The 16979-nt window shown below is 41.7% G+C and overlaps 1 protein-coding gene across 2 annotated transcripts in view; it reads left to right on the top strand.

Annotated features, from left to right (window-relative positions):
* Nucleotides 1–16979, top strand: part of CCDC146 (coiled-coil domain containing 146) — a 950534-nt gene that overhangs the window by 298188 nt on the left and 635367 nt on the right. For both annotated transcript variants that reach the window (XM_078679302.1, XM_078679310.1), the window contains exon 4: nucleotides 1775–1984. In XM_078679302.1, the coding sequence (XP_078535428.1) occupies nucleotides 1775–1984 (210 nt within the window). The remainder of the gene's footprint in view (nucleotides 1–1774; nucleotides 1985–16979) is intronic.

The following is a 16979-nucleotide window of genomic DNA, read 5'->3' as shown; positions in this document are numbered from 1 at the left end:
ATTTATTGTGGGTGCTTAACTTATTGTAGTTATCAATGGCGTGATTAGTGTGAACATGACACCCTGCCCGTGCGGTAAATTAGTTCTCGAATACCGTCGCATTTGTTTGATTCTACATTGAAGAATAGCGCATTCAGCCAGGTTGAAATAACGATCTCCAGCACATGTATGTGCTGATGCTATCTACTGTTGCACGCCAATGTGTGCCCTGTAATTTTGCTTCCCTACTGAGTTTGCCATTATATCCACTGGTAGAGTCTGCAAAATGTGGACAGAGCACATCTTGAACCTGGAGTGGCGACCCTGCTAATCCTTTTGTGTAGCCATGCAAGGGCCTAATGCACATATATGCCGAACTTGTTTCTCTTGCACCTCCCAGATTTAGGCAAATTTAATGCCATCATCCAGGGAAACATATTTTTGACAATGAAACTGAAAATCTAAAAAAACAAGCTTTGGGAAAGCCAATAGGTCTCCTTTGCGGCTTACGCCTTTGATGATGCCTTTTGAAAATGCTGTGCAGCATGACAGAAGCAAAGAAAACAAGCATTGACATAGCCAATAGGTCTCGCCTTTGGGACCTTATAAGTGTTTAGCCATGCAACACTTGATGTTGTTGCACCAAGGATATTGTGCTGGATAACTAAACACTTATAAGGTCCCAAAGGCGAGACCTATTGGCTATGCCAATGCTTGTTTTAATTGATTACCAAGGCCATGAGCAATTGCCTCCTGCACCGGCTTTGAGGTGTGAGTGCTAGAATAGCTCAACAAAAGTTGATATGAACGCCTATCAGAACTAAAATTGAAAGTATATTTAAAATGTGAGAAACTTTTTTTTTATGTCAACGTATAATATTTAGAAAAAAATAAGAGCCATTTTTAGGTCGAGGGTGGGCAGTGCACTCTCCGCTCATATTTTGTATTGGCTTCTGCCATTTTCCTTCCTATACGCTGGCTTCCGAGTCGTTGTCATGCTTGTTAGCCCCTCCTTGGTACATCGTTATCTGCATTTTGATGTCAATGCGCAATTTTACAATTATACAAAAAAGTCTTAGGGTTCAAATCCAAAGGTGATTACTGCTGTACGCATACCTCATTAGCCTGGCAGGAGTTCCTAAAAGAATTCCTGGCTGGTGGAAATAATTTACTACTACAAATCTACATGCGCACTCCCAAGTAGTGAATTTGACGCAAGGGGTAGGGTATAGGCCATACAAGGCGTGATTCCTCTTGTAACTTTGTGAACGTCCACAAACATGTACGCTTGTGGGCAGTCACAAACTGAAATCCTACCCTTTCTCACCTTGGAAACGCTCAGTAAGTTACTGCAGCCACAGGCTGGAGTAACTTCACCTAGAGAGTGGGAAATTGAACAGATCAATCCATATTTGTGGTGTTGTAGATAAAGGGGTTTCTCCCCAGTAAAAATGGTTTTCCCACAGAGACAAAAAAAAAGTGTGTTTTTGCGCATCATGCTGCCCTTTCTGTACAATTGTAGGCTGCATGCAATTTTACACATGTCTAATAGACAGCCTTAAATGATGACGTTCAATAGTACGCTTGGAAATCTGTGCCTAGAGTGACTTTCCAGGCATACTGCTACACTTGTTTGTGAATGGCAAAACATGTGTAAAAGTAAATTCAGGAAGTGCCATAGGTCCAAACTTTTACAGTTTTCTACATGAATGAATCCCTTGGTCTTTATTTTAAAGACCAATCGTATTTAAGTATGTTAACTTCGGGTTTCTTTTTTGTCATTATGTATTTTCAGCGTACAGGAGTCTGAGATTCAACTGCTGCAGGATGCTAAACGGTATACTGTGGAACTGGAGAAGCAACAAAGAATACTGGAAAAGGCCGATGAGTTCCCGGAAGTTGTGGATACTGAGGTCTCACAGATGAGAGTGCAGCTCCTGAAGTACCGGAACGATATGAATGAGATTGAAGAACGAGAATTCAAATTGCTGTTCCGGATTGACTCGTAGGTGTTAGCTCTTGACACGTCACTCTGTAGGAAATCCAGTTTTTGCATCCTTAATAACGTTGCCTCGCCTCCCCCTTCTTCACCAATCTGCACCCAAACTGGAAAAAATTTATAGGATCTCTACACGAGGGAAAAATGTGGTACAAATAGTTCAAATATTGTAAGGGGTGTCCCAAAAATCAGATTTCACTCGCATTTATAATGTAATTCCCCATAGCAATTTGTTTGCACATTCGACTCTGAAACCACTTAATGAATAGTCACCAAATGTTTATTGTACAGTAGCCATTTGGTCATTCATTGTCTTTTCTTAGTTTGGTGGAAATCCTTTCAGCCATCTTGGAGATATAAGGCAACATTGGAGTGTCCTGTGCGTATGGTATGTATATTTTTCAGATTGTTCGCAAACTCATTGATCTCAGACAAAAATAAGTCCTCGCACATGCAGAACATGTTGTGCAAGTGCACTGAACACTCATTTCCTTCCATTGTTCACAATCCTTTGGATGAAAACAAGGGAAAAGCATGAAAAAACGGCTCGACAGGAATGTTGATGCTGCAGTAATCCTAGGTGAATGAGTAAAACCACATTGGTGTCTTAGATATAACATGGTAATGACTGAACTACCGTTTGCTTACATTCTAAAGTTTAAAACAGTACACAAAAATGCCAGGTTGGCACTTAGTAGTCTTATAATCGCAGGAATTGGTTCTCTAACACAGCTCACCTCAGTACATTGGTAAACTGGAAGCAATGAAACTCTTTCCTAATATGAAATCATCTATTTAACTGCAGCAAATGAGATAAGAGGATTTGTGAACATTCACTCCAAATAAGTTATTTCAAGACACATTTTATAGTCTGAAGAGGGTCACAGTCATGGGATCCAATTTCGCTCATGGAGTGAATATTGTTTCTGAAACATGTTGGCATTCTGCACCAGATGGTGTTGCGGCTCCTTTATACTTTATGGCAGTTCGGGCTAGACTGTTCTCATGAGGCACAGGGTCAAGACTGATTTGCATATGGCCAGGTCTAAACTGGGGTGGCATGTTGAGCAAACAAATTATGGATTTAACCCAGATCTCTTGACTGGGGGGTGAATGTCTTGATTTGTTCTGCATTCTGTCCATCATTTGTGTGTCTTTTGCTTTCTCGCCCTAAGTGTGCCAGGTATGCCCAGATGTGGGTCCTGGGATCACTGTGCCACTGGAATCAAGCTATCCTGGCTGAAAAGGGGTGAAACCCCGAAACCGGTCCTAGGATGCTTGTTTCTGGTCCAGGGAGGATCTGGCTTGGCAGTTCGGGCTGGACTTTTACCCATGAGGCACAGGGTCAAGACTGATTTGCATATGGCCAGGTCTAAACTGGGGTGGCATGGTGAGCAAAAGAATGATGGATTTAACCCAGATCTCTTGACTGGTGGTGAATGTCTTGATTTGTTCTGCATTCTGTCCATCAATTGTGTGTCTTTTGCTTTCTCGCCTTAAGAGCGCCAGGTATGACCAGACGTGGGTCCTGGGTTCACTGTGCCACTGGATTCAAGATATCCTGGCTGAAGAGGGGTGAAACCCCAAAACCGGTCCTAGGATGCTTGTTTCCGGTCCAGGGAAAATCTGGCTTGGCAGTTCAGGCTGGACTGTTTCTATGAGGCACAGGGTCAAGACTGATTTGCATATGGCCAGGTCTAAACTGGGGTGGCATGGTGAGCAAAAGAATGATGGACTTAACCCAGATCTCTTGACTGGGGGTGAATGTCTTGATTTGTTCTGCATTCTGTCCATCAGTTGTGTGTCTTTTGCTTTCTCACCCTAAGTGTGCCAGGTTTGCCCAGACTTGGGTCCTGGGCTCACTGTGCCACTGGAATCAAACTATCCTGGCTGAAGAGGGGGGAAACCCCGAAACCGGTCCTAAAATGCTTGTTTTGGTCCAGGGAGGATCTGGCTTTGCAGTGCGGGCTGTTCCCATGAGGCACAGGGTCAAGACTGATTTCTGATTTGCATATTGCCAGGCCTAAACTGGGGTGTCATGGTGAGCAAAACAATGATGGATTTAACCCAGATCTCTTGACTGGGGGTGAATTTCTTGATTTGTTCTGCATTCGGTCCATCAATTGTGTGTCTTTTGCCAGCAGCATGAGAGCAGTATCAGGATTTGCCACAGGGGAGTCTGGGAGCCTCTGCTGCAGTGAGGACTCAGAGCCAAAGAGCTCCAAGTTTGTGCTTTTTCACCCTTTTTTTCATGTCCGTACCTGCCCGCCTCACCACTCCGCCCACACACCAGCCGTTACTGCAACAAAGATGGTTTCACCCTTACAGAAAGAGGGCTCTGGGGGACAGGGAACAAAGAGAAGATGCAGGCAGAGGTTGTAGGCCCACAACAGCGCTGTAGTGGCAAGTCAGGAGGGCACACAGTGACAGAGGAGCAGGTGGGAGCATTCATAGCAGCAACAGGGAGCTGGGTGCAGTTGAACATGAGAAGAGCTTGAGTATGGGGACATAAAAATGTTTTTTTTAAAAGGAGTGGGGAAAGTTACAGACAAGATCGGGAGAAGGTAGCCATATGCAGTGCCCATGGGGGGATTGAGTATTGAGGAGAACCATCTCACCAGTTCACATTTGGTCTTTTTAAAACAGACCGCTGATACAAAATATACGGGGTCCCAAGAGCTTTAGGAGTCTGAGTTTTACCTCTAATGGAAGGACATAGTTTAATACATCAACAGTGAATTAGAAAATCGCTTGGACTGCAGCCCAAAAAAAACCTGCTGAGCAATCCTGTGTAGGCAGTGTTTTCTGGTTACTATCAGTCCCGTTAAATGAGTTCAGAGAGAAATTCCAATCCAAACAATGGGTTGTTTATAAATAACACACTTAAAGATGGCAATAAGGAATAGGGACATGTACTTTAAAATGTTTATTTTAAAATTCTTTGTTTAGTGCTTAAAATATGTATGGTAAACACGCAGAATGAAGAAATATAAGCAGTTAAGCATGCAATGGTCAGCGAAAACAAGATGAATATTCACAACATTGTTAGCGAGTTTCTGGCATCCTTACACCCTAAAGCTATTTCTAAGTACTATGCTAAGCATTAAATAGCAAAACCTGCCTTATCCGTTTCTTAGGATGGAATGTACAGCATACCTTCAAGTAGCTGACCGCAGCTATTCTTTATCAGAGCGCTACCTGAGTGAAGGACATCTTCTGCTGGGCTTTTGGAATTAATTCTCCGTATGAGAATTGCTCAGCAATCTGGCATGACCTCTGGTAATAATTCTAGTGTGAAGAAATCTCCTCATCAGTGGTCAAAACCCAGGGTTTATGTGCTGTTTGGCCACTGATTTTTGTATACTGGAACGAGAAGTGAGAACTCGTCAGATACCCAGCAGCCCCTCGTCTTTGAGGCCATACCTAACCCAGATTTCTTCTCAGGCATGCCACAAGTGTTATCTGCGATAGCCAAAAGGATAACTCTCCCAGGTCAGGTGAATTATATAATACTGACACCATAAAAATGAGACAACAATGTGCACTAGAATGTGCACTAGGGGTGTGTACAGACTGACCAAACTGCTCCATTGGGCATGATAGGCCTGAGTACAGCAGTGGAAAGTAGAGACACTACGAAAATGGAGGACCTGATCTCACAGGGACGCTTGTAACCGACATCGGCCTTCTATGCTGAATACTTGAGGTGGATCAGCCATGTCAGTCACTCACATATGTTATGAAATTGGAAGAATAGCTCCTGAACTCTAAGAGAGTTTCTGGGTGGCTATTTGTCAGGAAGCTGCCAAATCCTCGATTTACATGCAATATAAAGAAAGTGCATACTAAGATGGAAGAATAGGACTCTTTACGACGTGAGTCATTACATCGTGTTCTTTTACAACTCAGTCGATGCAATGACCACGTTGTTACAACGCAGACCATTACAACGCAAGTAATTACAACGACTTGCTTTAGATGGCACGCTGGACTTAGGAGTAGTATAATTTAATATTCCAACTCCAGTGTGTGCTACAGTAGGGAATGTGTTGGAATAGTAAATAATACTATTTCTTAGGTTAGAGGGCCACCTAGAGCAAGTCGTTATAATGACTTGTGTTGTAACTGTACTGTGTTGTAAAGGTATTGCGGTATAATGACCGCGTTGTAAAGGTTATTTCCCATCTCCCGCCCATGACATTGAAAGTAGTGTTGGGCAGAGCTCAAGCCTGAGCTGGAGAGACAGAGCCACAGGTCCTGACTACCTGCGGAAAAAGCTGATTAAACAGACTTCGAACAGGGCTCTCAGATCCAATTCCCTGGTCCTTTTAGAAGTCCCCAGGATTCGTCTCAGTCGCACCGGAGGCATGGCCTTCTCTTTTTTCGCCCCTCGCTACTGGAACTCCCTGCCCCTCGTTCTGCGTGAATGTCCCTCCTATAATACATTTAGGAAACAGTTAAAAGCCTTCCTCTTCTAGGTATACAATTTCCTCCCTGCTTCCCATGGTCTCATAACACTAAGTAAGCGCCGAGATGCCTCCGGGTGAGTCGCGCGCTATATAAGTGTGTCTAACATAACATTGCAATGAGGTCAGATCATACCTCCGCATATGGTGGACGTGCAAATGCTTCCGAAGGTTTTGGGAAGAGTTTGTATCCTTGATCAAAGACATCACCAATATTCATCTGCCATTGGACGAAGGGGGTTTAAGTGCGCTGTCTTTGGCTAGTATGCTAGTCTTCCATCTGTTATTGCCTACCAAGTTATCGATAAATCATACACGAAAAGCCTCTAACCTTAAAATATGAATGTGTAGTGGATTTAAGTCTGGCATGTCTATGCAGTGGAAAAACTGGTGGGAACAGTTAAGTGCATGGTATCTCGTTTTGAGAAAGTGTAGACTCCGTTCCACATATATGTAAAGAGACAGCCTCTTCAATGATGCGTTTGCACCTCTCATACTGCTACTTCTCATGGCTGGGGCGGGTGCTCCTCTCCCCAACCGCCATTAAATACTGTGGTTTTGAGTAGGGTAAGGATGGAACACTAATAGTAGCGGATATGTGACTACGTATGACATGTGGGTTGAGATATTTCCCCTTCTATTACTTTCTGTTCTCTCCCTGGAAAAAAGAGACTAGAAGACGTAAATGTATATGTTCTTAAAAACATTGTTCCTGAACTCCTGACTGTAATCCAACGTGTCGTTTTCTTATAGCTCCGCGTACGAAAACTTTAAATGAAGTTGTTTAAAAAAATTAAAGTTAAAGTTCCTGTAGTTGGTCTATTGAACTTGTTTTTTGCTAATCTCAGTGGTGTGCGGAAGCTGCAGAAAGTACCAAGAAAGGAAATGATGCAAGGGCAAGATCTGTGGAAATGAGGACTTGAACAAAACTAATAACCCGTTGCATATTTACTCATGGTATACTAGTATTTCTCTTTTATTCATATTCTGTTAAAGAGAAAATGTATTTTATTTTCTAAAAAAGTTCAAGAAAAAAGAAGAGCCTATGGTCACCAGTTTCATTTGACCGCCATCTTTTCTCTCTTTGCTGTTTTAGCTTGTTGAAATAACTACCTTCTTTATGAGACATGCTTTATTTCCGAAATAACGTTTAATGATAATCTTTTTGTAAAATCTTTTTGTCTAACCAGGACGTGCAATTCTATTTCTGTCCCTTCAGACAAAATAATTAAGTAAAAAGAAAAATATTTTTTTCAGGGATTTTTCCACTCATTTCCAACACCCTCTACCTGCATTCAGGCCTCTTATGCAGTGTAAAGAAATGTGGATGATCTGTGTCCTCCTGTTCATTTAAGGCTTAACCAGAAAGCTGCAGGGCTGTATTTTTTTAAACACCCCCTGTTTAAGAAATCTGTAAAATTCTCACTTGGCCCCATGCTAAATACTTCTGAAATCACCCCTGTTTCGATTCTGATTCTCTGGATGGCATTAGTTAAAGCAATATTGACCTTGCTCCCTTAAATATACAATTCCTATGGTTATGATTTGTAAGAGAAAGCATTAAAGTAGACCAGTTTTACGGATATGGTATGTTTCTATGGTTGATACCAAGTACCACCAGCCCACACAAAGCACACTAGGGCCGGCTCTTCCTGGACACTGTCGGGCCCCTACCAGTCACCAACCGCAGTCGCCAGCTAACTCTGCCTGCTGCTGTTCCTCACCTCTTGCCTCTCTCTCTGCTGCTTTGTCCCACTCTTCTTCCTTTGTACCTTATTGCCATTGTTCCTCTATTGGGCTTCTAAAGGTGTTTTCCTTTTCAATTTGCTTCAGTTTAGTGACCTATTGTTGTTGTTTAGCCTCCCAAGTGGTACACACCGGTGCACGAGCTGATTAGGGTCTGTGGACGCGCTTACGCGCGCACACACACACAGCGTTACTTAGGCCGGCCGAAGGCACGCACACACGCGCATACACACACAGACAGACGCACACACACACAGACACACACATACACACACACCGCCGCCGCCCCCCCACGCACACACACACACAGACGCACAGACACACATACACACACACCGCACCCCACGCCCTCTCCCTCCCACAACTAAGCTTCACTTACCACATCAGCCGCCACTCCTGACTTCTGTTGCCACCGCGGGGCTCTCCCTCAAGCATGGGAGCCCCGCGTCACCACTGCTCCTCGGAGCCATCCACTCCGTGGGCGCGGGCTTCTCGCAGAAAACGGAAGTCCCGCCCCACGACAGGCGTGACGCTCCCGAACTTCCGGTTTCAGGGTGTGCACGCTCACGGCTTGTTTAGCAATAGGCTTGCTTTATAGTTTAACCGTTATTGGTGTTTATGCCTATTTGATCTTGATCAAGTGCTCTTAACGGTAGTACGTATAAATTCCTCCTGAAACATTATTTTTTGGGTTCTTAATAATATTTTAACCGTCCAGCTTTATTATATTGAACAAAAAGAGAGTATCTTTTAGTATTGTGTAGCGTCAACTTTCTGTAGATTCATTCATGCTTGCTGACCCCCGCTTTGTCCGATTATCCGTGTTTTACAATGAATTAGCTCTCAGGTGTGATGTTCAGGACCTCGTACGTTTCATGGAGCTGACACATGTTACACAGATCTCGTCCCGAAATCTTCAGGTTGGTTAACAGCAATCCAAGCATGCATGGTTTCAGTCACGGACACGTCATAAATCTTAGTTCTCAAATTGCAGCATAAACCCTCTGGCTTTTTAGAATAGTATGTAGTGGTTGTTATCGTGTTAGTATTATGTCAGAAACACTCAATTAGTCACATTAAAATCAACAGCAAATTGTGTCAGACTTTTATTAGTGCTAAGCAGCGCGCGAACGCTAGCACGTGCCCAGTGACAGCATGTCCAGAAGTTAGGCACAGAAGAGCGCATGGGCGGGATGTTCCTCTTGAGCAGCACATGAAGTCTTCCGCACATGAAGTCTGCTCCTGTAGCTAGACGTCGACTGTAGCTCTGCTTCCTCTCACAGATTACAATCCCGTTTCTAAAGCATTTTGCAAACTGAGACCAGCCGTGGAGAGCGCTTTACCAATTGAGCATTTGACAAATGTCACTAGCGTACAAGACCATAAGACCATAAGATAGTAGGTGATATGTCAGCTGAAGTTTGCTTCCTACAGTTTTCATCTTATTGCTGTTTTATTCTTGTCTCATGTTCCTTCTTGTGATTTTACCTGAGCTACTGCATCTCGTTTTATTCCTGGTTTACCCTAAGAGAAGGCCTTACTTGCCAGTTGGCTATCTTCGTTTTGTAGTTGGAAACCCATCCAGGCCCCTGTGACTCAAAAATAATGTGCACATAGCCTATATAGCAACACAGCATTAGCTGAGGGGGGTGTGAGAATACACTTCAAATAATAATCACCATCCTTGTCAGGGTGAACCACTAAAGTCACAAATAAACCTGTACTTAACCTTCTGCTCTGGTAGCTAGGCACAAAAGCATTTAGGCTTAATTTATAGACAATGTGTAAAGTATTTATGCTTTACTCAAACACTTTCAAAGTGAAACAAGCATTGGCATAGCCAATAGGTCTCACCTTTGGGACCTTATAAGCATTTAGTTATTCAGTACAATATCCTTGGTGCAACAACAACTGTTGCATGGCTAAACACTTATAAGACCCCAAAGGCGAGACCTATTGGCTATGTCAATGCTTGTGTGTAATGGCTTTGGGAGCAAGGGGAGGAGAGAGATTTAGCTCGCTGCGGGGATCGGTGGGGGAGGGGTTACGACTCCCGACGATCACACATTCCGCTGCCTGAGCGATGCTGCACTGTAGATGGTAACAGATGGCTGCCGACCAATTCACAGGTAACCCCTGCCGTAAACTCTTTTTTTTGTTTTGTTTAGGAAATTTTTATTTATCTTTTGAAAGATAATACAAAAGACATGTCATAAATATTGGGAAAAAGTACATAAGCATAAGTATTACAAGACATGTGTAATCATAAGGAAATGCATAAGTAAGAGGGAACAAGAGAGAGAGAATAGATAGAGGTAAGAGAAAAGAAAAGGGAAAGAGAAAAGGAAAGAAAGAAGGAAGAGAATAAAAGAAAGAGAAGATAGAAATAAACTACGTGGACTAGTAGTAAGAAACGAAGCGGGAGATTTGGAAGAAAGATAAGTGGAGAAAGGAAGCCAAAGTAGATCAGATTTAATTTTCATGGGGACAGAGGTGGAAGATGAGATAGAAATTCTGTGTTCATCACAAATAAAATTCCACCAGGTATGTATAGAGAGCTTAGAATTATCTTTCCAACACAATAAAATAACTTTAAATGCAAGAGCAGGTCCTTTAAACAGGTCCAATAACTTAGCAGAAGAAGATAAAATAGCGATATCATCGGATAAAGAACCTAAAAAAATTCAATAAGGATAATGGGGCAGAACAAGAAAATATTGGCATGCAGATATTCCATACTTCATTCCAAAATGATAAAACACATGAACATTCGTATAGTTGATGTTTAAGAGTCCCAGTGTCCTTGGAGCATGACCAACATAAGGATGAGGAAGTTTGGGAAAACTTATGGATACTAACCGGGGTAAGAACAACTCTATGATAAATAAAGAATAAAGATTGAGTAATACGTGCAGCAATAGATACTTTAAAAAGTTTGGACCATATACGATCCCACAACACAACAGGCAGGGAGGCATCAAGTTCAGTCTCCCAAGCAGTCTCAACATTTGATTTAGAACGTTCAGAAACGTTAGATAACAAAATGGAATAAACAAGGGCAACCTTTGGTTGTTGAGTAGAAAATAAGGAATATAATGGAGTGGTAGGGATGCAAGAAGGAAAAGCATCAGGTAGAGAGAGGGAAGACAAATGTGACTGAATAGCAGACGTTATAATGGTATATTCAGTAAGAGACGATAAAGGCAAATGGAATAAATTCTGCATAACTGAAAAGGAAAGGAGGGATGACCATCAAAAAATTGATGTACAAAGCAAATATCCTTCTCCTTCCAGTGTTTAAAGTAGAATGATTTGCCTTTATATCTAAGGAATTTGTTGTACCACACAATAGAGGATAAAAAACATTGAAGAGGAGATAAAGTAGAAGAAAAAACAGTATGTAATAATAATTGGGAGTATTTCAAAATGGGATATTTGGAGAGAAAAGAACAATTTGACATGAAAACAGTATGTTGGAATGAGAAGTCTTTTAAAAGGGAGCGCTCCAAAAGAACCCATTTAGGTACAGGGTTATCTGTGAAGTCATAAGCCAAGGAAAAGGACTGTTTAATCAAAAAGGCAGAGTGGTATGTTTTAAAATCAGGAAATCGAACGCCACCCTCAGGTTTAGGTCGAATTAACTTGTGCAATGCACTTCGAGGGTGTTTGTTGTTCCACAACAATTTAGTACAAATAGTGTTAATACGTGAAAAATAGGATTGGGGAATTTTAAAAGGGAGCATGGAAACAGTATAAATAAAATGTGGAGTAATCATCATTTTAATTGTGTCTAGTCTACCCCACCAAGAAAGGAATAAAGGGGACCAAATTTGAAGAAGGGATTGAATTTTCTTAATAAGTGAGTCAAAAGTTAATTTAAGGGTGTTCGTTAAGGATGAAGAAAACCATATACCCAGGTATTTGATTTTGGAAGGACACCATGTAAAATCCGTATTGTTAAACATATACTGGAAACAGATCGAATTGAGGGGCAGAACTTCCGTTTTAGATACATTTAATTTATAGCCTGATATAGAGGAATACAAACGCACCTCATTCAAAAAGTGTGGAAGGGAAGATTCAGGATCGGACATATATATCAGGACATCATCTGCATAAGCAGAGAGTTTAGTTTCAGTAGAGGAGAGTTTAAGGCCAGTAATATTAGGATTGGAGCGAATACGTTCTAAAAAAGGCTCAAGACAGAGAATGAATAATAAGGGGGAAAGGGGACAACCTTGTCTTGTGCCTCTAGATAATGAAAAAAACCTAGAAAATTGGTTGTTGACAAAAATACTGGCACGTGGAGAAGAGTAGAGGAGTTTAACCAAGGATATGAAGGAGGGACCAAAACAAAACCATTTGAGGGTATGAAACATGAATTGCCAATTTATACGGTCAAAAGCTTTTTCAGCATCTAAGGATAGAGCTGCCAACGGGACTTTAATGTTCTTACTACATGAAATGACATTGGAAAACAGGCGGGCATTGTCAGCAGCAAGTCTGCCTTTCACAAACCCCACCTGATCAGTATTAATTAAACGGGGAATAATAGAATCAAGACGAGAAGCGAGGATTTTAGCAAAAATTTACCGTCGTAAATAATTAAAGATATGGGGCGATAATTTTTACAATATGAGTGATCTTTGTCTGGTTTAGGAATAATGATGATTAGAGCATCCAAAAAGGACCCAGAGGCCTTGGCATCTAAAATAAATAAATTAAATAATTGAAGGAGTTTCGGTGTAAAAAAGGAGTGAAAAGAAGAGTAAAATTCAACAGGCAAACCATCTGGACCAGGGGCCTTAGACTTTTTGAGAGAATTAATGGCAGTAGTAACTTCCTGAAGAGTGATTTCCCGTTCCAAGTGGGCAAAGTCCACCGGAAGAGAAGGAGGGGGAGGGAGGCCTTCAAAAAATGAGGTTAAGTGCGCTTCAGAGGGGTGGGTGTCATCAGTATATAAGGCTTGGTAGTAGTTATGAAATACTTCAGCAATGTCCTCATCAGACTTAACCAATTGATTTGTGGAATCATTAAAGATGGGGCCAACAGTCTTATGTTCGGATTTGATTTTTAAATAATTCGCCAAAATTTTCACCTGCTTTATTTTGGCCACCATGGAATTTAGATTTGATTTTAAGAAGGGTGTGACGAGCTTCATAGGTGATAATTTTGTTAAGGTCTGTTTTGGCAGAAATTAATTCCTGAAGGGCGGAGGAGGATTTGGAGGAAAAATAGGAATGCTCAAGGCGCTTAATCACCTGAAGCTGGTCTTCGTACTTTTGTTTATTAAGTTTCTTCTTTTTGGAAATGTAGGAAATAGTGAATGCACGGAAAGCAGCCTTAAAGGCATCCCAATTGTTGGAAATAGAGGTGTCAGAGGGGTTATTAAAGGAGAAAAACTCAGTAAAAAACTCCACACTCTCTTTCATAAAACTGGCATCAGACAAAAGAAAGGAATTAAATTTCCAACGACTAAATTTAGAAGAAATAAGGGAAAGATCTAGGGTAGTATAAACAGGAGCATGGTCGGAAATGAATATAGAGCCAATGACAGATTTTTGAATGGAGTGCAAAAGAGACTTACTAATCATAATGTATTCAATTCTTGAGCGTGTATGGTGTACATTGGAAAAAAAAGTATATTCTAGCAAATCCGGATTACACATTTTCCAAGAATCATATAAAGGACGAGAGGCAATAGCAGATTGAAAACTCTTATGAGATTTATCAGGTTGAAATTTACTAGAGGATAATCTGTCTGAAAAGGGGTCTAACCACTGGTTAAAATCACCTGCTATGACAAAGTCAGGACAATATATGGACGAAATCAGGACTTTAATGTCTTTCCAAAATTTTGGATCAGGGCGTACTGGACCATATATATTGAGTAATACCAGCGTCTTATTTTGTATAACAACCTTAGCCATTGCCCAACGTCCTTCAGCATCATTTTGAGAAGAAATAATGTGAACATTTAAAGATTTGTGAAATAAAATAGCAACCCCTCCCTTTTTATTAACAGCAGGGGAGAACACAACTTGGCCCACCCACTGCCTCTTCAGCTTAACAGATTCAACATCCGTACAATGCGTTTCCTGAAGAAAAACAACCTGCGAATTAAATTTAGATAAATGAGACAGTACCTTTTGACGCTTGACAGGATGACCAAGACCACGCACGTTCCAAGAAACAAAGTTACACATGTTGGTGGGTAGGGAGAATGGGCGACAAATGGAGCAGACACATGGCAAGGAGATAACTACAAAAGGGAAGACAAAAAATACATAAGTGGGTGATAAAGAGAACTCCCAGAACATTCACAATACTGAGACCAAATAAACCAATAAATACAAAATGTAACAACCTGAAGAACAGAAATAGAAGTAGAGACCGCACATTACTGAATCGGAATACAGCAATAGATAAAAGAAAGAACAACATGAAGAACAAAAATAGAAGCAGAGATCGCTTAGGAATATAGTAGTACTGAAAAATGGAGAAAAAGTATAGAAGCCAAGAAGAAGAAGGAAAAAAGAAGAGAAAGGAAGAGGAAAAGGAGACAAGGAAAAAAAAGAGAAAGAGTAAACAGATCAAAGCACAAAGGCCTGATCGGAGAAGCAGAGAGCAACCAAAACATCCAAGGCGGGGATACACCAGAGAGAGAGCACGCCCCATGAGCTACCAAGAAAAAAAAAGGACATATACAGAAAGGAAAGACACAAGGATGTGAGAGCAGAACCTCAGAATAAAGAAAAAAAAGGAAAAAAGGTCAAGATAAAGCAAAAGATTAAAGGAAGACAGAAATGAAAATATAAGAAGAGTTACAGTGAAGAATGAAAAGGAGGAGAAACATTAGTGTGCAGTGTCCATGTTGGAAGGAGAGACACTCTGAAGATAAGTATGAAGCGTCAGCGGATTATCAAAGGATCTGGTACGGCCATTATGCGTGATCTTGCAAAAACATGGATGCAGGATTCCATATTGAATGTTCAGTTGTCTCATTAGAGGTCGAAGATTCAAGAATTCCTTGCGCCGGGCATTCGTAGCAGATGAAAGATCTTGCGAGATAAAAATATGTCCAGACCATTGAAGATGTCGCTTGATCCTGGCGGCCTTCAGAACAGACATTAACTCTGTGAACTCTAGGAAAAGCATAATGATGCCACGAGGTTTGGAAGAATTGGAATTAATGCGGCCAAGATGATGGGCTCTCTGGATATTGAGAGGATGTGACGTCGGTTGAAGATCCAAGAGTTCCTGAAGAAATTTCCGTATGAAAGACACCATGTCAGGACCCTCCACATTTTCCGGAACACCATAGACTCGTAGATTGTTCCTACGATTGCGATTTTCCAAATCCTCTGTGTGGAGTTTGTGCTTGTGGATCTCTTGTTCCAATCGTGGGATTTTAGTTGAGGCATCATCAATATCGCTCACACGCTGTTCCAAATTCAAAACCTTGCCTTCCATGATAACCCAGCGTTCTTCAATCTGCTGAAGCTTTGCATTAGTGGCAATCATGAATGGTTGGAGACCACGCACCTCTTCAAGAATAGAGTCCAAAACAGGATTAGGAGAAGACTTAATTGGGGAAGGTGGGTCATTCTTAGGTCTCTTAGGTTTGGTTCCAGTTTGTGACATTTTTGGAGTAAGAGAGTCATTTGCCATAATGATGAGGTCCTGCCAAAAAGTGCTACACAGGTAAGCAGAAAAAAAAGGTAGGTAACACAGAAAACAGCAGGAGCCAATGTAATTGCAGAGAGTGAACCGGCTTAGAGATGCTTACGCAGTAAGAGGGGCATACAGCAAGTGGTGCAATGAAGCGATAAAAAAGAGTAGTCAAAAGAACGGACTACCTTTCAATGCTTAGACACTCACTGCGATGAGAACTGCAAAATGACCTGCAATACTGTGATAAAAAAAAACACAATATATATGGGGAGCATCAACAAAAGCCAGCACAAGTATGATGTAGAACTGCGGAAAAAAAGTTGTCACTTTAAAGATATTTGCGTCATAGAAGGCAAGTAGAAGCAATATAATATTCCAAGTCCAGCATTTCTAAAATGGCGGTTGTGGTTTCCTCACAGAATAAAAGTGAGACATTACAAACGCAGAAGCCAGAGGCAAGAGGCCAGGAACGGCAAGGTAATTGCACAGAAGCAAAAAATATTATCAGGCAGTTCCTCCAAAAAACAAGTGATTGAGTATAATCATAAAAAGAAAAAGAAAGGAGCAGAACACTTCAAAAGTTGCATTCCTAAAATGGCGGCCGTATTTCACCACAGATTAAGAGTAGTGCACTGAAAGTCGAGTGGCAAAAGGCATTTGGCAAAAAAGCATCAAGGCTTTGCACAAGAAAACAGCAGTACTGCCAAGCGTTTCCTCCACGGTTAGATGCAATGCAGGAGAGGTGCAGTGGCATAGCAGAACAGATGTAAAAGCTCAAACGCGGACTCGGCATAGAAAATGGCGGCCGCCCGCGTTTGAGAAGAAGTTCAGATTACCGGATTGCATAAATGCCGGTCCGGTGCATGGAGACGCCATACCGCTGTAACAGCGTGATCAGCACACCTTCCGCCAACACTATAGCCCTAATAGCCGTTCGGAAAACGGCATACGAGGCTCTCACGGCATCCGCGTTTGATGTCCCTAGCGGAGCTCACAGGAAAGCCGTCCTCTCTCGATGGTGCGCAAGCCACGCCCCCTGCCGTAAACTCTTTTAATCTAGCTTTTAGGCAGACTACAAGACCCTGATTTGTGTCCGAGTGGGGTCTAGAGGAGGT

The sequence above is a fragment of the Lissotriton helveticus genome, chromosome 1_1, assembly GCF_964261635.1.
Source record: "Lissotriton helveticus chromosome 1_1, aLisHel1.1, whole genome shotgun sequence".
NCBI lineage: Eukaryota > Metazoa > Chordata > Amphibia > Caudata > Salamandridae > Lissotriton > Lissotriton helveticus.
This window is presented reverse-complemented; position numbering and strand designations above follow the sequence as displayed.